A 23,666-nucleotide genomic window follows, 5' to 3' on the forward strand; every position below is an offset into this window, starting at 1 on the left:
GTACTAAATCTCTGTGTGAACTTTATTTCAAAGAATGCATAATTGGAAAACTTTCATTTACACTGATCAAAGTACAAATATCATTGTGGCTGTCTTGCTCCTTGTTCTCTTGCAGGCAGATCATATGAGCCAGCAGTACTCAGTGAAAGCTGGCTTCGTGTTCACAATAGCCAACAAACAGTGGTTCTGCTGCTATTCCACGCCTGAAAACCAAAAGGAAAAGAACTTTTAAAATAATAATAATAATGGCATTTATTAAGCGCTTACTATGTGCAAAGCACTGTTCTAAGCGCTGGGGTGGATACAAGTTGGTCAGGTTGTCCCACAAGGGGCACACAGTCTTAATCCCCATTTTACAGATGAGGTAATTGAGGCACAAAGATGCACTTGCAAGCGTGGCTCAGTGGAAGAGAGCCCGGGCTTTGGAGTCAGAGGTCATGGGTTCAAATCCCAGCTCTGCCAATTGTCAGCTGTGTGACTTTGGGCAAGTCACTTGACTTCTCTGTGCCTCAGTTACCTCATCTGTAAAATGGGGATTAAAACTGTGAAACCCCCGTGGGACAACCTGATCACCTTGTAACCTCCCCAGCGCTTACAACAGTGCTTTGCACATAGTAAGCGCTTAATAAATGCCATTATCCCCCCAGCGCTTAGAACAGTGCTTTGCACATAGTAAGCGCTTAACAAATGCCATTATTATTATTATTATTATTATTATTAAGTGACTTGCCCAGAGTCACACAGCTGACAAGTGGCAGAGCAGGGATTTAAACACATGACCTTTGACTCCAATGTATATAATATTCAAACTAGTAGGATGAATGGTGAACCCTATTTGTCAGATTAAACAAGAGGAGTTTGAATGGTCCTTTAAAAAAAGAATCTAGATGTCGCACAGTGACCTACTGAAGTTTCACCACGGATAAATAGCTGATTCAGTTGGTTCAGCTCAAATTGAAAAAGCTACTCTAGAAACTCAAATACAAGAGTCTTCCTTACCTGAGCATGCGACAGCGGTGCTGAGTCAGCCTCCTGTATGCATCATCTTGGTTTCTGACATCTTTGCTACTCCACAGCCTCTCCCCTACCGCACTTGCTCGGGGCCTGCCAAGTAAATCATCAATCAATCAATCAATTAGCTCAAGAGGCAGCAGGCATTGTCCAGTTACTGGTCCCCAGGGGACTATTGTGATCGTTTCTCCCCCCATCCCACCATATACAGGGATGGGGTGTATAGGAAGGGCTCAAGTTTCTATCTTGCCTGAGTATTTTCCTGACAGCGTTATGGGAGGAAATTTGAGGCTGGCTCATATTTGTGTGGGGCAGGGATTTGGGACAGCAGTGTCAACTAGCCTGCTCATATGGACCAAGACCCTTTTTCATAATCAAAAAATGAGATAAGGTGCTACCCCTTGAGGGGGAAGCCTTGATGGAGGGGTGGAGAGACCTGCCCAGAACAATTCAGCAACTAAAGCGATGAACCCGGATGGATTGTTTTTGGTCTAGTTCATGGCACTGAATGGCATTTTGCTAGCCAAGCACCCTCCCGCTCCCTTAATTTTGAATCGTATGCTTCTGACAGGAAATTTTACAAACGTTATTGGCATTTAAGTTAAAGGTTAGAAATGAAATTGGCTGTCAAGAAGTCTCATACCAGAGCCTCGGAGTGAGATTGGTTGCATCCACAAATTCCCCCCACAGGCAAGCTTCTCCACCTATTACGAGCTTTTTTTGCTCTTCGGTCCCTGTGTAAAAAGAAAGAGAACAATGTGCAGTTACAGAAGTGTTGTCCGAGGCAGGGAGTTCTGGGAAGTGCTAGAGAAGAACTGTGGGCTTTTGGGACAATTTTCGTCTTTCCTGTGTTTATGAAATGAGATTGCTGCCGGCAACCATCGTTTTCCTTATAACATCCCCTTAAACTGCTTATTCAAAATATTCCACAGAACTTTCAGGACTTCAGGTGTACCCGAGCTTAAAGGCATTGCAAAATACAACCTGTACTTTAATTGCTGATGTTTTGACTTCACTGAAAGCATTAAGGGAAAGTCTGGGTAAGCAAGGGAGGAGGCTCTTCCCAGTATGTACCAGATTTTCAAAGGCCTTCAGCCACTACTAAGCAGGTAACCAAAGAAATGGCAGAACGGGGGAGGAAACAATTTAGAAATGGATTACGCAGACGGTGAAATGCTATTATTCCTACTTCTAAAAAGTCTTGCACCCATACAGTGTTCTGCACATAGTAAGCGCTCAATAAATAGGAAGCAGGTGAACTTAAAAAACATTCCTCGTGTTCAAAGGTATGCAGGCACTATAATGGAATTTAACACAATAAGTACCAAGTGCTTAGAAAGTATAGACGTTTTCCTTGCCCCCACAAGGAATTTGGAAGGAGTTAGATTTTCTTCATAAAATGCCTTGAAGCAAGCTAAGTTGGACAAAAAATTTTACCATAAAGTTGAAAAACCCCAACCACAGTGAATTAAGCCAGGTGTGCAGCATAGTGGAAAAAGCCTGGAACTGGGAAGCAGGAGAGCTGATTTCTAACCCCAGCTCTGCCATTAACTAGAGCAGTCCCTGGTCCACAGTTTCCTCATTTATAAAATGAGGACAAAATGCCTACTTCTCAAACTCTCTGAAGGTGAATACCATGTAGAACAAGAGAACATCTGATCTGATCATCTTTCCTTTACTCCTGGTACCGAAAACTATCAAACAATGATATTGAGTGCTTACTTTGTGCAGATCACAGAGCTGGTAGACATGATTCCCTAAGAATGTGCTTTAAATTAAGTTGTGGTACTCGTTACAGGTTTAGCTAGTGTTTAATGTTACCTAATACAGCATGAAAAACCTTAGTGTTATTTTTCCAGGGGACCTGGAACATATCTAAATATAACAGGCGAGCCTATGGGTATGCCTGTATCTGTTCTTGAAGCAACATCTCAAATACCTAGCTATACAGGAGCTGAGAAGTTATGGCCATACTGTCTCAGGGAATTAATGGGATTTGACAATTAACTACCCTTGCTCTTGAAGCTCATTGGGTCCATAAGTGTCACTCAATCAATAGTATTTGCTTATGGTAGTCCAGGCACTGCACTAGGAGATAATACAGTATTTTAAGAACTGCAAAGAGGCTACATTTTAGACATTTGCCCCATCTAAAATTATAAGAGGAGTAGAAATCCACTGTTTTCCATTCAGACTTCCTGGTTTTTGTGAAGTTGACACGCAGAGGGATTGAGGAAGGGAAAGAAGTAAGCGGTATGGATTGAGTAGATAGCGTTCCCCAACTGGGGGTGACCAGAGCGCTACATATAACGCACAGACAGTAGCGGCTATGGTCCCTATCAAAAACCGGCAGATTTATGGTTCCCTTCAGTGTTCGTTATCAAGCACCAATGACAATAAGACCACTTAAGGAATGAGTGTTTATAAACTAAAAATGAGACGTGCACACAAGGTAGAAAGCAGAGCCACATACAGCTGTTTTAACTTACCAGAAAATTTTAGAGGTTCAACACTGTAGTATTTCTTCCAGTCCTGCCCGTAACTAATGTAATCCAGGTACCAAGGGGCAGCCAGGATGGTCGTGAACCCAGCCGCTGTAACGTCCTGTAGTTCTTGAGCATAATTAGACTCTATCCACACTTCAACGATCGTGTCTGGCTTAAGCTAGAAAGATTATATACCCATATGTCAGCGTTACAACCGTCTACAACAGAGTTGGAATCTAGTCATGCACGCGTGAAGACGAACTGAATTCAGCCATGCTTGGAACTAGGCATCCCCTCTCTCATTCCCAGAATTAGAGAATGTGGTATTACCAGTCATTCATTCGTTCAATCGTATTTATTGAGCATTTACTGTATGCAGAGCACTGTACTAAGCGCTTGGGAAGTACAAGTTGGCAACATATAGAGACGGTTCCTACCCAACAACGGGCTCACAGTCTAGAAGGGGGAGACAGACAACAAAACAAAACATGTGGACAGGTGTCAAGTCATCAGTCAGATAATCTGTGCACAAATCAATCAATCAATCTTATTTATTGAGCGCTTACTGTGTGCAGAGCACTGTACTAAGTGCTTGGGAAGTACAAGTTGGCAACATATAGAGACAGTCCCTACCCAACAGTGGGATCACAGTCTAGAAATCTGGGCACAGATAATCTGAGGGAGGAGAGAAACCACTGCAACTTTATTGGTGCCCATGACACATGGGGTAAAAAGGCTGGCTTTACCATTGACCGTCTCTATATGTTGCCGACTTGTACTTCCCAAACGCTTAGTACAGTGCTCTGCACAAAGTAAGCACTCAATAAATATGACTGAATGAATGAATTGACAGCACTGAGTTGCTTGGACAGGGCCCAGAAAGGGGTCACACCAAAGGAGAAGCAGGACCACCAACTCAACGAGGAGGAGAATATTTTTCCGCAGATTATTTTGGAAAGCTAGAAGCCACTTCTTGGGGGTTTTCCTGGGCGGGTGGGGGGGGGGGGATCTCATCCAGCCATGCCTGTGCGAATCCTTCTGCCTCAGTTGGTAACTCCCAGGGTTGGTGTGGACCCTGCTAAATCAGCAAGGATCTTTCACCCCATAGCCTTCAAGGGGTGAGGGAGAACGAACTAGCACCTTGGTTAACTCTTGCAGACCATACCTTCACTTCGTTATCAAAAACCTCCTGCCAGACTAGGTAGCCTTTCTTTTCAGATGCAACAATGTCCAAGAGCCTGAAGTTAAAAAGATTGAGTCATAAAAGGGATTTGGGATTGTGCTGATTTAAGTGATACACTGAAGCCATGCATAAATCAGGAATGATTTGGTCATTTCCCTTTCCAACTAAAGATATATTTATTTCCCCTCTTCAGGGATAAGAAGGGCAGCAACCTTAGTCGAGCTGAGCGTTCATATGGAACAGCTCTGAATGTGGCAACCTTGAGCCAGATATTCTGCTCTGGAAGTTGGTGACTGGGCATGTCAAGTCTAAAGTATAAACTCTGGGCAGCCAGAAATCCAGGCAGGGAGCCAGAAGCCAAGGGTGCACCTTTCTTCCATCATTAAGGTAACTCAGAATGGGTGTAAATCTTTACTTAAATGTTACAAAGTTCTCTCTAATTACAACCAGAGGGATTAAGTCATCAGACCCTTGATCTAGAGAAAGCAAAAGGTAGGCTCTTCTGGAAAGATACTTTCTTCCCAATTCCCAAAAATGTCCAATTTTGACAGCAAAACCGAGATAGACAGTCACTTACTTTTGAATATAGTAAGACTCCAATTTATTATAGTTTTTGTCAAAGCCTTTTTCCTTCATGAACTTCGTCACATCTGGGTTTGATTTCCTAAAGAGAAACAGTAAATTGAGCCTGGTCCCATATTTTAAGAAGCCCCATTCTCCCACATCTACCTCACCACTAGTTTATTTAAGCAGTTTAAACAGTGACAGGGGATTCCTTGCCTAAAGCCCTTAACACTGAGGAATTTGTAGAGAATGGGAACCAAGAAGATAGTTCACCCTACCCCATTCCCCCAATGGTTTTTGTTAAGCACTTACTATGTGCCAGGCAACTGTACTATGTGCGGGGGTAGATACAAGCGAATTAGGTTGGAAACAGTCCATGTCCCACATAGTGTCTCAGAGAATTAATCCTTTTTTCTACAGATGAGGTAACTGAGGCACAGAGACTTATACAATGTTACAGAGCAGGCAAGCGGTGGAGCTGAGATTAAGAACCCAGGTCCTTTCTGACTACAAAGCCCACGCTCTATCTACTAGGCCATGTTGCTTATCTACTCCCCAAATCAGATTTTCAGGAAGATCATGGGAAACAAATTAGTGATTCTAAAAATTTTTTTACAAAGCTTTCTTTGAAATAGTTCTCTCTATAAAATTGGAACCTTTTTTTCCTTACACTTAGACTTCTGTTTCTTAACATGCCTCCCACTTTTCAGTATCAGAATGCATATTCTTCTTCGGATGACTTTCTGCAATTGGGGTGAAAGTATCTGCAGCATTTAGTCCAAACCCTTGTGCAGAACCCTTTCAATTCAAGACCCTTAATGTTCCTTCTCACCTATAACTGCTTCAAGTAGTACGGAAACCCACCAGTGGTTTATTTTTAAGGATGGTCATACCAACAAGTGAAGTCAACTTCATCTCCCCCCAAATGAATGTAGTTGTCTGGAAACAGTCTGCTAACTTCTTTGAAGAAGTCAGACATGAAGTTGTAGGTGGTGTTTAGAATTGGGTTTACTGGTCCAAAAGTGCCACTCTTCTGGGCTCCGCTGTAACAAGGTGTAAGGAGGTCTTTTTGGCCTGTAAGAAAGAATGAAGATATGTTGAGGTGGTTTCCGTCCTTTTCACCTGTCTTGGTGTGCACAGATTGAATAAGTGAAGCCATCCTAAGGAGGGGTTTCATTCTTACTGAGGATTAACGGGGGCAATAGACCCCGGGGCCACCCTCAGGTGTGGCTTTGACAGGCAGATGTTGCTGCTGCTGCTTTGGCCGTCTCCTGGCCTTAAATGCTCACTAGGCAGAGATGGGCAGACAGGAGAGAGCTGGGAGGGGAGAGCAACTTTGAGACCAGAGGTAAGGTCTGGGAGGGCCCAGAAAGGGTGGTAAAATGGTGGGTGGCAGAAGCACTGGCCCCCTTTCCAGGTGAAGAGCCAGAGTTAGGGCAGGATTAGAAGAAACTGATTAGTCCAGGACGTTCACCATCAGATGACTCGCCTCCTCTCTCAAGTCCTCTGCTAAAACCATGGAGAAATCAGAAAATCCCAGAATGCCACAGCCTGCAATGACTTCTAGGGTGGACTGTGTGACTGGCTTCTTACCTTTCCCCCATGACTCCGTATGTCCTGGAGTGTCAAACTCTGGGATGACTCGAATCCCCCGTAAGCGAGCGTACTCAATCACCAGACGGACGTCGGTCGGAGTGTAGACGTGGAAGTGAGAATAGGAGCCCTGTCACAGCAGATTTATAAAGTTAAAAATACAAAAAGCGCAAGATGTCGACTTAACGGGTGGTGAACTGTCCAATTTGTTGTAGCTTAGGAGCATGACAGACACTGACTAGGTGACATCTTTTCAATGGTTTACATACAGGATTGAAAACGGCTTTTTTTTTTTTTAAAAAAAAAAAGGTAACAAACATGCAGTCTTCTATAGCTAAAAGAAAAAAACTTCTTCTATGCCACACCTACCAATATGATGAAATAGCCATTCTTTGGGCTCTTGACAAGTCATTGGTTCACTGTCTCTTCTAGATAAGCTTCACTGCAGCTTGGTCACTCCCAGTTTGACTGAAATATCTGTCCATTTTCAGAATCTCTGTAATGTTGCTAGTTCACCCTCACTCACTATACAACAAGCAAAGTGAAAGAAAGGATTTGAGTCTCCCATGTTAAAAAGAGTTGGCAATTACCTTGTTTTTGTTCATTTCATTTACTTATGTATCAGGCGGCCAGCTTTGGGCTACAAGGCACTGTGGCTGCCCCATCTCACCAGATCATGAAGCATTAGCTTAAATAGTGAAATCTTAGACATTCAAGCTAGTTGGCTTCGCAAGCCTGATGCTTCGAATGTGGGCAAAGTTATTCCGTAGGCCATGCTAAGCAAAGGTACAATACACCACCAGAGATGAAAGTTCCTTCGAGAACTGACTTTAGGACCCCCGATATATCAAAGGCAGTGGGAAAAGCATGCCACAGTGCTCTTATACGTGGCTCCAAGGTTAGGGGTTCTGCTAACTTAAGGGCCAGGGGGAAACAGTCAGCCTTTAAGCTTAACTGGAGCAGCACTTATGCCAAAATTGCAGGGTAAGGGGAAGCAGCAAGGCCTGGTGAAAAGGGAAATCAGAAGCCTTGGGTTCTGATCCCAGCTCTGCCACCTGCCTGCTGTGTGACCTTGGACAAGTCAGTTAACTTCTCTGTGCTTCAGTGTCCTCGTCTCTAAAATGGGAATTAAATAACAGATCTCCTTCCTACTTAAACTGAGAGACCTGTGTGGGACAGGGACTGTTCTGGCTTGATTGTCTTGTATCTATCTCAGCCCTTAGAACAATGCTTGGCACATCGTAAGCACTTAAATATCACTATTATTATAAGAGGACAGGCATTTTGAAGGGGATTTCTCACCTCTACCCTTGATAGGTAACCTCTGAGCCATAATGCAAGGCTGCTTTTCAAGCCACCTTAGTGATAGGATGTGAAATTATTACTATCATGTGCCACAAAACTATTTCAGTGGTCATATTTTTTTTCTATTTTAAAGCAAACGGCAAAATAAATATCTAAAGTGGCTTTCAACTCAAAAAATGCAGTCTCCAAACTTTTTCTTCAAATTAAAATCAATTCTAAAGGCAAGACAAAAAAAACTGCGGGCTCCGTACTCCCAAGAAAAGCCGCTCTATGCTGCCATTCGCTACCACTCACCTGGTTGCTTAACTCTGGGAAAGTGACACTCTGATAAGGGAAAGAATGGTCATCAACTATGTGCCAGTGCAGAACGTTGAACTTGTTAAAAGCCATGGCATCCTGGAAGAGAGAAGACCGTGCTTAGTTTTACAGTGATGTCCTTAGCCACAGACTAAAACTGCTCTGAGAGTTGCTTCCTATGCTGAAGAATGTTCTCTTCCCACCCGCCCGGGGCCAAGAGAAATGGACACGTCCAACAAACTACGCTGTACTCTCCCAAGTGCTTAATACAGTGGTCTGCATTCGGTAAGTGCTCAAAAAAAACCACTGATTGATAGATCCAAGTTAAAAGAATTAATGCGGGCATGTAATGTGGCTAGTGAGAGGAAATGATCCCCACTAAGAAAAAGTAGGATGTGAATAAGTCAATAGTATTTATTGAGTGCTTACTATGTACAGATCACTGTACTAAAGTGCTTGGGAGTGTACAATACAACAGAATTAGCAGACATGTTCCCTCACCGTAACAAGCTTGCAGTCTCATCATGTGAAGCCAAGCTGGGAACTTTTCAAAATGCTACATACTGAAATTCTTGGGTTGATCTTAAAAACCCGTGGCTACTAAACAGATAGGGCAAGGTAATAGAATAACCACCTACCAAATTTGTAAGGATTGCATTCACTGGCAGATAATGTCTTGATGTATCAAGTAAAATTCCTCTGTGAGAAAACCTTGGAGAGTCAGTAATCTCGGACTTGTTGATGACAAACTATGAATAAGAACGGGGTTCAGAATTAGGATTTTTGTTCAAAGTTGTTGTGAAATGAAACAAATGAAGATCATGCTGTGCCCAAGCTCCCCTAGACACCCACACAACTTAAGTATAGGCGCAGACTTTCACAGTTACCAACTTAAGAGCAATGTTGGGAAAAAACTGAAACCACAAGACAAACATCAATATCTGAGCATCTTAGAAAGGAAAATCCAGTAAGGAACTCATCCTCCCCAAGAGCTATACAGTCACTACTCATCATTTTTGGTTAATGATTATACTCACAGTTCCATAGTCATCTTCATAGACTAACTGGCTGAAGGTCTCCAAACCTAAGACAATTAAAGTAATTAGCCCAGAAAATACATCCCGAGATTCAGAAAACCTTTTCTGTCTGTAAAAATTAGCCCATGACCAGGCAATGCATAAACAGTTCAAATATCTTTATATATGTGTATATATGTTCACATCCTGCATGGGGTTTCTTCTAACACTTCTTCCAGTCCTAATCTGAGATGCTGTCTTATTATTATTGTTATTATTATGGTATTTGTTAAGCACTTACTATGGGCTGAGCACTGTTCTAAGCGCTGGAGTAGGTACAAGATAATCAGGTTGACACGTGTGGGGCTCACAGTTTTAATCTCCATTTTACAGAGGAGGTAACAGAGGCACAGAGAAGTTAAGCGGCTTGCCCAAGGTAAGCAGACAGCAGACAAGTGGCGGAGCCGGGACTAGAACCCATGTCCTCTTTCCACTAAGCCACGCTGCTTCCTGTCTAAATTGTAATTCAAAAATTAAGAAAAATATGGCCACCAAATGTTCCAAGAAATTCAAAAAATTACTTGAACTTAAGACGGAATGTCTTAAAAAAGGCTTAAAGATGCTTGACTACCACTGCTAATAAAGAAAGGCCAAACTTAGAAGTATTACATTCACAGAATTTACTATTAATAAGACATACTTATCACAGCAATATTGTTTTTCCAAAGGTCTAGCCTTCCCCCTTTTTGGTGGAAAATAACCCCCTCCCTTGTTTTTTTAAAGCAGCACATTAGATCATAAGGTCTTCAAGGACAGGGACAGAGTCTTGGTTATCCATGAACTTAGTGCAGTGCTCTACTGATCTGGATTGGTTTTCCAGGGGCAAGAGCCAGCAGGATCCAATCACTGAAGCTTTGGAACAGTCTGTGAGATGAGACCAGTATTTATCAACTGGCCGGCGGCCCAGTCCTTAAAGCCCACCATCTGCCTATTGCCTAAGTAATTTAAAATGGAATGGCTAATTTCCAGAAGAAAACAAAGATGTGCCTTGGAATTGAGCAGCACAAAGTGAGGAGGCGGGGAGGGAATTGTAAAGTAAGGAGGAATGGTTTAGCAGAGCAAAGTATGGGCTTTATTTATAAACGCCAAAGATCAATGAGGATTTTGAAGATCCCAACCCGTTCTAGCTCTTTCTTCTTCCCCCCCGAGGCAGAGCCAAAACCAGGGTGGGCAAGGGCCCCGGATTCTCCGGTCCCGTTAGATGATTTGCCCTAACAGAAGGAAAGCAACGATAACAATATTTTAGGGGAGGGGTAACCCATCGGCCCGCGTTCCCACAGCTGCTTCCCCTACTTCCTGGGCAATTCCCAAGCTCCTCAACTACTCCATCCGGGAGTCAACTTTAAAATGGAAAACCCAGAAGTCCACCCCACGCCCAAGCAGCGTGGCTCAGTGGAAAGAGCACGGGCTTTGGAGTCAGAGGTCGTGGGTTCAAATCCCGGCTCCACCACTTGCCAGCTGTGTGACATTGGGCAAGTCACTTCACTTCTCTGGGCCTCAGTTCCCTCACCTGTAAAATGGGGATAAAGACTGTGAGCCCCTCGTGGGACAACCTGATTACCTTGTACCTACCCCAGCGCTTAGAACAGTGCTTTGCACATAGTAAGCGCTTAACAAATACCAACATTATTATTATTATTATTCTCCAGGCCTCTCTTGAAACTCCTGTCACTAACTGCAACTCCTTTCTTGAGCTCCCTCAGATTAGGACATGCGTAAGCCCCTTCCGGGAGCTCTGGTACTTCACAGAATTTCCCTAAGGACAAGGTCAAGCCAGAGCCCCAGAGGAGTTGGAAAGTTCCTGCCTGAGCTATTTTGATCGGGCCTGGTCTGGCCAGAACACCCAAGTCTGAAGCAGGCTGAGGGTAAGTGATTCTAGGCCGAAGTGATCGCAGGCTCAGGCCTCATCTCTGACGGGAGGCAGCTGAGTACAATGACTGCTTCCAGGAGAAGCTGGGAACCAAAGGGCCAGAAGCCATGGAATACCTGTACATGTGCAGAAGCGTTCAGTCATTCCCAGAAGTGCCTCAGTCTGACCTCACACCCAAAACCAGAGCATGCCAGGCTCTAGCCTGGGCTAATTACCCATTAGCCTGGGCTTTTTAATGTCTCTCTTCCCTTAGCAGCTCTTTGGAGGGTCAAGTCCCTGTCTACAATATGGTGAGTAAAAACTGTTGATACACAAGTTGGAGCAATACTTGGGAAACTCAGGCTTTATTCAGGATGGGGTCATGGCCTACTGGATCTTGGGTAGGAGGAGAGGACGGAAGACAGAATGAGCTGCTGAGTATTCGGGAGAATACCCCAAATCTACCTAGTCATCATCATCATCATCATCAATCGTATTTATTGAGCGCTTACTGTGTGCAGAGCACTGTACTAAGCGCTTGGGAAGTACAAGCTGGCAACATATAGAGACAGTCCCTACCCAACAGTGGGCTCACTGCAACCAGGTAACTGAGAGTGTACAGAACCTCTCCTCCAGAAATATAGTTGGCTAAATGGATGCTTGAGGCTTGACCTGATCCAAGTAGAGAAAACATGGAGTCAAACTTGGCAGGCTGGCTCCCTCAATTCTTTAGAGGCCAAAAACCAGGGTATTTTGCCCCTTAAATGCTCACATCTGTTGATTTACTTAAACCAGACCTTCTTATATGAGACTATCTTAAGGATCACATCTAAGGAAATGGAAGTAGGGAACTAAAGTATCAGAGGAACCCATTAAAAAAAAACACCACAAAAACAAAAGAATAAGTTTTAGCTTTTGGCCTTCCCTCAAGTCTCTGGAAATCCCTTCATAAAGCTTTGTTTTGATTTTGCTGTCCCTTAATATATGAACCAGCAAGCTGAATGCCAGAGTAGACTCAACATTATGAAAATCAACCTTTCTTCTCAACTGGGGGAAATCTTGGCTGCTAAGTACATAAATGATTAGTACTAGTTTCAAGATGTGTTCTGAGACGCTTACTTACCTCTTAAAGCCCCCCATACCTTCTTGGCTTCCAGCTTAGCCACAGGCTCTGTCACAACTAACTGATCTGTTTAGAAGACATAATGTATAGCTTGTTAACTGTTCCATGAAAAAAAGTTTTATCAAATTTTCTTAAAAATTGATGATATCCTTAGAACCGTGTCTACAAAATTCTACTGTCATTAGTCTTTTCGGTTGCCTTAATATTAGGTTGTCACGTGAATTTGTTTCCTTAGCCTAATGCTAAGGGAAAGGCGGGGAGGAAATGGGAATTATACTGGTAAGCTAGAGGGGAGCAGGAAAATCTCTGCATTGGTTACACAAAGATTCCTAGGTCTAATTCCCTCCCATGTACTCTTTCCCAGCACTTAGGACAGTGCTTTACATAGAATACGTGCTTTATAAATATTGTTACGACTATAAAGGCTGGAAGCGCCAACAGTTTTAATATGGGGCTCATATCCTTCATTAGTAATTGTAAAGGCTGTTTTCCACAGCACAAGTGGAGGTGCCTTTTCCTGGCTGGCCTAGGACTCTGGACTACTTTTTCTGAAGCTGAATATCGGAGCAGGAGCGGCGTTAGCTCTGGGCGTGACACTCAGATGGTCCGTGTATCCGGGGAAGGTAAGACCGATTCTCAGTTCCTACCCCTGGCTCTTAAAACCAAATGGGGTATGGATAGGGGGTGGCACAAGGAATAATGGAGAACGAGTGACTGGGGGACACGCTCACCCTTACCATTAGCAGTAGGTGGCTCCTAAAAGAAGAGACTAATACACCTGCTCAATTTCGTTAAGCCCTGCTCCTATTTTCCTCCCCAAGAAGCCCACAAGGCTAGATTATCTCTGCATCTCTGGAGTGGGAGCGGTGCTTGCTGCCCATTTCCCTGCCTTGAAAGGTCACCGTAAACAGGACTGCCTGGGTTTGTAAAGTCCAGGCCAGACCTGGTGAGACTGAGAGGGAGTAGCTCCAGTTTGGCTTTCCTTTACTGGTCCTCAGGGGGCTTTGCTGAGTATCCCGGTTCCCCTCCAAGCAGCAAGGACCACAGAGCAACCATTCCCAGTATCCTCGGCCTACATGCACAGCTGCTTCTAAACCTTTTTTTTAATGGTATTTGGTAAATGCTTACTATGTGCCAGGCCCTGTACTAAACACTGGAGTAGATACAGGCACAGTGAAGTTAAATGACTCACCCAAGGTCACACAGCAGTCAAGTGGAGGAGCTGGGATTCAAACCCGCACTCTTTCCAGGAGGCCACAATGCTTCTCAAATGTTCTGCACTGGGCTGAAGCTGCTCACCCTGATCTGCATGGATTCCTCCACAACTGGCTTCCTATTCTGGAATCACTGGGGACCTGACTACCAAGCAAACCCCACACTTTCCCTAGGCGGCTGCTGAGGTGGGCAGAGGGAAAGAAAGGTAAGCAAATTTTGTTTTTCTAATTTCACGTGTATAATGATGGCATTCCTATCTGAAGATGGTACAATATTACCAGCTGGTAGATTAGATTGCTATAGGAGATTCACTGGTCAAGTAATCATTCCCCACCTATCTTTGCAATAACAAACTGTATGATAGCCCAGGGTAAAGTAATGTTTACTCACACATAAATACAACTATCATTATCTCCAGCTCAAGGTAAGAGCGGGATAATTGTTCAGTCATTTGGAATTGAAGATTACTGAACTGAAGTTTACTGAAAATTCTTTAAATGCCAGAGAAATGACAAGTGGTAAGAACTCTCCACCTTTGTGTCTAATAAGTCCTTAACCATCACCCTGAATCCAGTTAGCTATTCTAGTTATCACTACCCTCAATTTGTCTTGCCTCTAATGGGAGTGATTTGGGCTTTGGGTCTGTTCTAATATAATCTGAAATCACACTCTCCTTAAGTATCACAAAATTAGCCCAATTAATTTCAACCTAGTAAACACATACTAGCCCAGAGCATATTTTGAAGCTATCATGCTTTTAGCAAGTTAAAAAAAAAAGCGGTTCTGATTTTGCAAATTTTTTTAAAATCAAGGGAATAGCCTTATGGAAGACATCTTGAAGTGAAAATTGTATGATCATACAGGTGGATTTAAAAAATTATAATGTCCCCAGGAGTCTCAATTTTGTAATTCTTTTGAAAATCAATTATTTTTCAAATCAGAAAATTTCAGATAAGTTTAACTTCAGAATGATCAAGACAGTTTATACATCAACTACCAAGTTAAACCAGTTGCTCAATCTCCTCAGCCTCCTTGAGTTTAAAGAACAACTGAATTCAAAGACTCCCTGTTATCTTAATGACCCCCAGTATCTTCAGCTAAGAGGTCAACACTCCTCACAAATACTAGTTCCCAGAAGAGACAGTTATCAGCACGACTAGAATCATATTGCTATTGCAAAATATTGCCCAAATTCCTCCCCAAAGATTTAGAACAGTCTCAAGAGAAACAACCTGAAACAGAAGGTTGAAAAGAGCAGCTGACACCTGTGTGCTTGAGAATGCTCAAATATTCCATCCCTTACAGAAATTGGTTGGTAAAGCTTTATTAGTATTGATTGAAAATAATAATGGTATTTGTTAAGCACTTACTGTGTGCTCAGCATTGTACTAAGGGTTGGGATAGAGATAAGATAATCAGGTCAGACACAGTCCTTGGCCTTCCCAGACTGAGCCCCTTCCTTCCTCTCCCCCTCGTCCCCCTCTCCATCCCCCCCATTTTACCTCCTTCCCTTCCCCACAGCACCTGTATATATGTATATATGTTTGTACATATTTTTTACTCTATTTATTTTATTTGTACATATCTATTCTATTTTATTTTGTTAGTATGTTTGGTTTTGTTCTCTGTCTCCCCCTTTTAGACTGTGAGCCCACTGTCGGGTAGGGACTGTCTCTATTTGTTACCAATTTGTACTTCCCAAGCGCTTAGTACAGTGCTCTGCACATAGTAAGCACTAAATAAATACAATTGATGATGATGGGACTGCCAGTGGATGGGGGAGAGAGAAAAGGTATTGAACGCTCATTTTATGGATGAGAAATTTGAGGCACCGAAATTAAGTGATTTGTCCATGGTCAAACAGCAGGCTTTTGGAGGAACTGGAATTAGAACCCAGGTCCATGTACTTTCTACCATGCCACACTGCTTCCCAAGTAAACCATTCCCATAGACCCCATTTAGTGTACAGTATCCTTCTCCCAATATTTCTTTCTTATTTTTACCTTCTAGGATCTCCCCTATTTTTTTGCCGCGTCTTCCTTGGTCCTCATTTGTTCTTTTCCATGTCCATGGACATTTTCATCAATCCCTTGCAACCTGCCACTTGGACAACCTCTCCTCTACAGTCAATCTGATATTCTCTTTCAAACAGTTCCTTAAAACTTACTTTATCTGAAGTGCCCTAGTTACATCACTCATTCTTGGAATACATGGCTGGTAAACTGGTCACGTATTTCCCCCCTAAATTCACTCAGCTCTCCTCAGGCATCTTTCTGTGTACATCAGAAGGGAAACCAGTCAGTCAGGGCCTATCAGTCTTGTTGGGCCACAGCGCTTTTCATGCTATTTTACTTGGCAACCACATACTTGGCTCTCCAGTAGCAGCTCCCAACAAAACTGTCACTATTCAGGACGCTGTGGGCAGGGAACTTGTCTACCAACTCTATTCTACTGTACTCTCCCAAGCATTTAGTACAGTACTCTGGCATACAGTAAGCGCTCAATAAATAGCATTCATTGACCGATACTCACAGGATTCATCGGAAGTACTGTTAGGATAAGCATCACACTCTGAAACTGGTGAGGTAATTGTGACAAGAAGTTGCTGTAACTCGGTTCCAGCAAAAAATCTTGGAGGACCATGTCGCCACTTGGAATATCCAAAGATATACTCGTAATATCTATATAAGAAATTAAGTCGAACAATCAGTGTTAAAACAACCTTGCCGATAAGATCTGCTTTAACCTTCAGGAGTTTCCACTCACTCCACCCTGGCTCCTTGATATAACCCCTGCTCCCTTACCCTCAGCAATAAGCTAAGAAAACAAATTCCCATGCAAACCCAAACAATAAGGCTACAGAAAAACAGGAGGACAGGAGACAAGTGATAAGAGGGTTACAGTACACTACACTAGGCCTTGGGGTACATGACCAGATACAGAGCTTACAATCTAAGTCTTTTGAAATACAACAGGAGTGGGTTTAATTGCTCTTTAGGTTTTAGATATACATGCAGACCTGCGCTTAAGAGCATGGCGCCATTAACACACGCTTTATAACATTATTAATAATATCTTCATGTAATTGGAGATACTCAACATACAATCAGAGGTATGTTTTGTATTTACCTCTTCAGAACTTTTAGAATGTGCCAGGAGCTGCACCCTGTGGGTGCTAAAACACTTGATGACTCTCTGAATGCACAGGCTATAAAAGCTGGAAACACTACCGGTCTAAGATTACAGGCCAAGACTCAAGGTCACTGCCTGCATAACTCATTGCACCCCGTGTTTTTTAATCATCTCAGAACTGACTCAGTTTGGCCATTTTACAACTCACACCAAAACTGGAACTTTCTAGTCAGAGATCTGTTTTTTCTGAAAGAGTACTTATTTGAAAGAGGAAAAGAGTCTTACTGGACATACCAGGTGCACCAGCTAATATTCCAGACATCCAAGCTGCACAACCATGATGCCAAAGCCAACTCTAATGATGGTATTATGCATTTACTATGTGCCAGGCACTATATTAAGCACTCGGAGGGGATACAAGCAAATTGAGTTGGACACAGTCCTTATGTGGGGCTCACAATCTCAATCCTTCAATCCCCACTTTACAGATGAGATAACTGAGGCACAAAGAAGTGAACTGACTTGCCCAAGGTCACACAGCAGATGAGCGGTGGAGCGGAGATCAGAACTCATGATCTTCTGATTCCTAGGCCCGTGCTCTATTCAGTAAGTCACGCTGCTTCTCAAAACTATTTCTGAGGAATCTAAGAGTCTAATGCCCCTTAAGCAGTGAATTTCTAGACGTTACGGATTCCAATATTTCATATGTATTACAACAACTTCCGCAGTAGAAAGACTAGCAAATACACCAACCTACTTCCTCAATTTGATTTTTTTTTAGCCACATGATGCATTTAGCAGAAACCTCCTCCATAAAGAGACCTTTTTGACTTATTAAACAGTATACAGGGATATACTGAGGGCTGAATAAATCCACCAAAATTGCAAGAATTAGCAATTACGGTTTTATGGAGTCTGGTCCCAGGCAGTCCCTGGGAAATCAATAAGCCATGTCAGCTCTTTCATACTCCTTTAGGTCTTCAAAAAAAAAAAAACCAAAACCAAAAAACAACACCCAAAACCTTATTTAAGTCAAATGTTGGAGTCTGTGAGATAAGGGTTTAGTTCGTTGTTCAACATTTGTACAAACCTTTAGCCACTGAAATATGACTACTTCTCTAAGAATTCAATTTATAGCCTTCCAAAATTAACAGTAAAAATATTTCAACCTTTTTGGGCTTCAAATGCCCATGTTATATCCTTTGCTTATAATAAGGATTATAAAGTGGTTTATCAGTAATTATGTTAATGAATTTTACCTATTCTCATCCCAATTTCTCAAAAGAGCTTTTGAAGTGTTCCACCACAGAGGACCTGGAGCAAAGGGAAGAGCCGCCCAAGTTATACAAATCTATAAAAGCCGAAACTACAGCTGGAGCACAAGTGACTTGTCCAGAGTCACAAAGCAGGTAAGTGGCAGAGTCCCAGGCCTGTGCTCTTTCCAGTAGGTTAAGCTGCTTCTTAGTTTCATCTAGGGCCAGCATGGTTCGGAAATGGCTTCTGCTGCCCCACACTGAAATCAAATACTCTGAACCAGTGGTTTAATAGCGAAATACCAGTGGCCCATCATGTGTTTTTTGGTGGTGCTGGGGTATGTATGAGATTTCCAGAGAGGAAATCACAATGGATATCTGGGGAATCTTTCTGTCACACCAGTACCCACTTTAAGTAGCCACCCACAGGGTTCTCACCACCTGCTGCTCCCTACAGACTGGGAAAATTAAAAAAGAAAAAGGGGACTACTGCAGACGGCACCCTGAGTTTTTCCACTCCTGATGGGCAAAAGTTGGGAAGCTGACAGAACAGCCACGTCCTGAAAACTTGATCTGGGCGATGTCCTAAGCCCTACAGCCAGGCCAACGGTGCCTCTTTCTGACCTCCGAACTGGAAGATGGCCCTACCAGTCAGATGCACACAGCCTGCATTCCCAACTTCTGATTACATAACTGGGCTGCGCACTGTAACAATTCCTCTTTCCTACCAAGAAGTGTGGCCATCATCAGGTTCTTCTGTGGAAAAGAGGGGGCGCAAAGCTGCAGAAGCAAGATGAGGAAACACCTGAAATACTTTCAGCATTTCCAAATTTAACGGGTAAAAAAGAATGCAAAAAACCCCACCCGTTTGAGTTTTGAACATCTCACATTTCCTTCCTCACCTGGGGTGCTTTATTGAGTCCCTGCCAGGCTGGGCCCTTAGTCCTATAGTACTTCTCTGGCAAGGGAGCTGAGCCAAGAGGGCCTCTGGCTGCAGTCCGTCCATGGTATTTACTAGTGCTTCCTCTACTGGAAAGAGGACCTGGGCTCTGATCCTGGCTCTGCCACTTGTGTGCTATTTGGCCTAGAGAAATTCATTCAACTTCTCTGTGCCTCAGTTTCCTCACCTACAAAACGGGGATAAACTACCTGGTCTTCCTCCTACTTAAGACTGTGAGCCCCATTATATTGTGCCTGATTACCTTGTATCTACCCCAGTTACTGGAACAGTGATCAGCCCATAGTAAGTGCTTAACAAAAACCACAATTACTGCACAGAACAATTTTTACAGCATTTAAGTGCTTACTATGTGCCCGAAAAGCATGTAGGGGAGAGTTCCCAAAACCCAGGAAGCAGCGTGGCACAGTGGATAGAGCACAGGCCCAGGAGTCTGAAGGTCACGGGTTCTAATCCAACCTCTGCCACCTGTCTGCTGCATGATCTTGGGCAAGTCACTTCATTTCTCTGGGCCTCGGTGACCTCATCTGTAAAATGGGGCTCGAGACGACGAGCCCCACGAGGGACAGGGACTGTGTCCTACCTCCTTCCCCTCCCCACAGCACTTGTATATATTTGTACAGATTTATCCCTCTATTTTACTTGTACATATTTACTATTCTATTTATTTTGTTAATGATGTGCATATAGCTATAATTCCATTTGTTCTGACGATTTTGACACCTGTCTACATGTTTTGTTTTGTTGTCTGTCTCCCCCTTCTAGACTATCAGCCCACTGTCGGGTAGGGACCGTCTCTATGTTGCCAACTTGTACTTCCCAAGTGTACAGCGCTCTGCACACAGTAAGCACTCAATAAATACGATTGAATGAATGAATGTGCATATAGCTATAATTCTATTTATTCTGATAGTACTGACATCCGTCTCCTAGTTTGTGTTGTTGTCTGCCTCTCCCTTCTTGACTGTGAGCCCGTCTTTGGGTAGGGACCGTCTCTTTCTGTTGCCGACTTGTACTTCCCAAGCGCTTAGTTCAGTGCTCTGCACACAGTAAGTGCTCAATAAATACGATCGAATGAATGAATGCTATTGACACCTGTCTACTTGTTTTGTTTTGTTGTCTGCCTCTCCCTTCTAGACTGGGAGCCCGTCTTCGGGTAGGGACCGTCTCCATCTGTTTCCGACTTGTACTTCCCAAGCGCTTAGTCCAGTGCTCTGCACACAGTAAGCGCTCAATAAATAAGATTGAATGAATGAATGAATGCTATTGACACCTGTCTACTTGTTTTGTGTTGTTGTCTGCCTCTCCCTTCTAGACTGGGAGCCCGTTGTTGGGGAGGGACCGTCTCTGTACAATGCCGATTTGTACTTCCCAAGCGCTTAGTCCAGTGCTCTGCACACATTAAGCGCTCAATAAATAATAACGATAATGACATTTATTAAGCGCTTACTATGTGCAAAGCACTGTTCTAAGAGCCGGGAAGGTTACAAGGTGATCAGGTTGTTGAATGAATGAATGAATGCTATTGACACCTATTTGTTTTGTTGTCTGTTTCCCCCTTCTAGACTGTGAGCCCGTTGTTGGGGAGGGACCGTCCCTACCTGTTGATGAATTGTACTGTCCAAGCGCTTAGTGCAGTGCTCTGTACACAGCAAGTGCTCAATAAATAATAATGATATTTATTCATTCAATCATATTTATTGAGCGCTTACTGTGTGCACAGCACTGGACTAAGCGCTTGGGAAGTACAAGTTGGCAACATATAGAGACGGTCCCTACCCAACAGCGGGCTTTTATTAAGCGCTATGTGCAAAGCACTGTTCTAAACGCTGGGAAGGTTTCAAGGTGATCAGGTTGTTGACTGAATGCTACTGACACCTATTTGTTTTGTTGTCTGTCTCCCCCTTCTAGACTGTGAGCCCGTAAATAGAGAAGCAGTGTGGCTCAGTGGAAAGAACACGGGCTTTGGAGTCAGAGGTCATGGGTTCAAATCCCGGCTCCGCCAATTGTCAGCTGTATGATTTTGGGCAAGTCACTTCACTTCTCTGGGCCTCTGTTACCTCATCTGTAAAACGGGGATGAAGACCATGAGCCCCCCGTGGGACAACCTGATCACCTTGTAACCTCCCCAGCGCTTAGAACAGTGCTTTGCACATAGTAAGCTATTAATACGTCATTATTATTATATTATATCATTATTATTATTACTGTTTTAAGCGCTGGGAAGGTTACAAGGTGATCGGGTTGCTGAATGCTACTGACACCTGTCTATTTGTTTTGTTGTCTGTCTCCCCCTTCTAGACTGTGAGCCCGTTGTTGGGGAGGAATTGTACTGTCCGAGCGCTCAGTGCTGTGCGACTTTGGGCAGGTCACTTCACTTCTCTGGGCCTCACTTCCCTCATCTGTAAAACGGGGATGAAGACTGTGGAGCCCCCCGTGGGACAACCTGATCACCTTGTAACCTCCCCAGCGCTTAGAACCGTGCTTTGCACATAGTAAGCTATTAATAAATGCCATTATTATTATATCACACCATCATCATTATTATTATTATTACTGTTCTAAGCGCTGGGAAGGTTACAGGGTGATTGGGTTGTTGAATGCTACTGACACCTGTCTGTTTTGTTGTCTGTCTCCCCCTTCTAGACTGTGAGCCCGTTGTTGGGGAGGAATTGTACTGTCCGAGCACTTAGTGCTGTGTGACTTTGGGCAAGTCACTTCTCTTCTCTGGGCCTCACTTCCCTCATCTGTAAAACGGGGATGAAGACCGTGAGCCCCCCGTGGGGCAACCTGATCACCTTGTAACCTCCCCAGCGCTTAGAACAGTGCCTTGCACAGAGTAAGCTATTAATAAATGCCATTATTATAATATTATACCATCATCATTATTATTATTATTACTGTTCTAAGCGCTGGGAAGGTTATGAGGTGATCAGGTTGCTGAATGCTACTGACACCTGTCTGTTTTGTTGTCTGTCTCCCCCTTCTAGACTGTGAGCCCGTTGTTGGGGAGGAATTCAATCAATCCATCGATCGTATTTACTGAGTGCTTACTGTGTGCAGAGCACTGTACTAAGCGCTTGGGAAGTACAAGTTGGCAACATATAGAGACAGTCCCTACCCAACAGTGGGCTCACAGTCTAAAAATTGTACTGTCCGAGAGCTTAGTGCTGTGCGACTTTGGGCAAGTCACTTCACTTCTCTGGGCCTCAGTGACCTCATCTGTAAAACGGGGATGAAGACCGTGAGCCCACCATGGGGCAACCTGATCACCTTGTCACCTCCCCAGCGCTTACAACAGTGCTTTGCACATAGTAAGCTATTAATAAATGCCATTATTACTATATTATACCATTATTATTATTACTGTTCTAAGCACTGGGAAGGTTACAAGGTGATTGGGTTGCTGAATGCTACTGACACCTGTCTGTTTTGTTGTCTGTCTCCCCCTTCTAGACTGTGAGCCCGTTGTTGGGGAGGAATTGTAGTGTCCGAGCGCTCCGAGCAGTGCGACTTTGGGCAGGTCACTTCTCTGGGCCTCAGTTACCTCATCTGTAAAACGGGGATGAAGACCGTGAGCCCCCCTGTGGGCCAACCTGATCACCTTGTAACCTCCCCAGCGCTTAGAACAGTGCTTTGCACAGAGTAAGCTATTAATAATTGTCATTATTATTATTATTATTACTGTTCTAAGCGCTGGGAAGGTTACAAGGTGATGGGGTTGTTGAATGCTACCGACACCTGTTTTGTGAGCCCGTCGTTGGGGAGGAACTGTAGCGTCCGAGCGCTCAGTGCAGTGCTGAGCACACCGTAAATAGGGCCGATTGAACGGCTGACAGTGCTCTGCACGCAGTAAGCGATCAGTAAATAGGATTGATTGATTGTTTATGAGTAGGGTGTGTGTGTGTGTGTGTGTGTGTGTGTGTGTGTGCGTGCGGGCGTCTCACCGTCGGAAGGCGTCCTGCAGGAGGGAGCACCGGGGTCCCGCGGCCGAGCCGGGCCCGTGGTCGATGTGGAAGCTGCCGGGGGCCAGGCGCAGGAGCTGAGGGGACAGCCGCGCCCACAGCGGCAGCGGCCATAGCGCCGGCGAGGAGGACGGGGAGGAGGACGAGGAGGAGGACGAAGGGGAGGACGAGGACGAAGAAAAGGAGGACGAGGAGGAAGAGGAGGCGGGCCACCCCCTCAGCGCCAGCAGCACGACCACCCCGACCAGCCGCCCGGCCGCCCGCCGGGACCCCATCCCCGCCACTGCGCGGCCGCCCGCAGGGACCCCCCCCCCCCTCACTGCCACTGCGCGGCCGCCCGTCGGGACCCCCCCCCCTCACTGCGACTGCGCGGACGCCCGCCCCCCACTGCCACTATGCGGACGCCGGCAGGGACACCCTCATTGCGACTGCGCGGACGCCCGCCCCCCACTGCCACTATGCGGCCGCCGGCAGGGCACCCCCCCTTCACTGCGACTGCGCGGACGCCCGCCCCTCACTGCCACTATGCGGCCGCCGGCAGGGACCGTCCCCCCTCACTGCGACTGCGCGGACGCCCGCCCCTCACTGCCACTATGCGGCCGCCGGCAGGGACCCCCTCACTGCGACTGCGCGGACGCCCGCCCCTCACTGCCACT

At 44.5% G+C, this 23,666-nt stretch overlaps 1 protein-coding gene across 1 annotated transcript; it reads right to left on the reverse strand.

The window, feature by feature from the left end:
- Nucleotides 1-4: 4 nt before the first annotated feature.
- On the reverse strand, nucleotides 5-23,312 carry HEXB (hexosaminidase subunit beta). The gene is made up of 14 exons (XM_038765520.1): nucleotides 22,993-23,312; nucleotides 16,235-16,383; nucleotides 12,488-12,553; nucleotides 9,477-9,523; nucleotides 9,078-9,188; nucleotides 8,437-8,538; nucleotides 6,838-6,967; nucleotides 6,138-6,318; nucleotides 5,258-5,344; nucleotides 4,663-4,735; nucleotides 3,501-3,675; nucleotides 1,655-1,745; nucleotides 1,000-1,104; nucleotides 5-203 (listed from the first exon to the last, which is right to left on the reverse strand). Exons 1-14 carry the CDS (start codon nucleotides 23,283-23,285, stop codon nucleotides 140-142), a joined length of 1,674 nt encoding a protein of 557 aa, XP_038621448.1. The 5' UTR covers nucleotides 23,286-23,312; the 3' UTR covers nucleotides 5-139.
- Nucleotides 23,313-23,666: the final 354 nt, after the last annotated feature.

Source organism: Tachyglossus aculeatus, chromosome 23, assembly GCF_015852505.1.
Source record: "Tachyglossus aculeatus isolate mTacAcu1 chromosome 23, mTacAcu1.pri, whole genome shotgun sequence".
Classification (NCBI taxonomy): Eukaryota; Metazoa; Chordata; class Mammalia; order Monotremata; family Tachyglossidae; genus Tachyglossus; species Tachyglossus aculeatus.

Coding starts and splice junctions, on each gene's coding strand:
- HEXB (XM_038765520.1), bottom strand. CDS start 23,285: ATGGGGTCCCGGCGGGCGGCCGGGCGGCTGGTCGGGGTGGTCGTGCTG. Junction 16,384..22,992: donor CTGCAGGACGCCTTCCGACG/GTGAGACGCCCG, acceptor TTTCTTATATAG/ATATTACGAGTATATCTTTG. Junction 4,736..5,257: donor GAGTCTTACTATATTCAAAA/GTAAGTGACTGT, acceptor TTTTAACTTCAG/GCTCTTGGACATTGTTGCAT.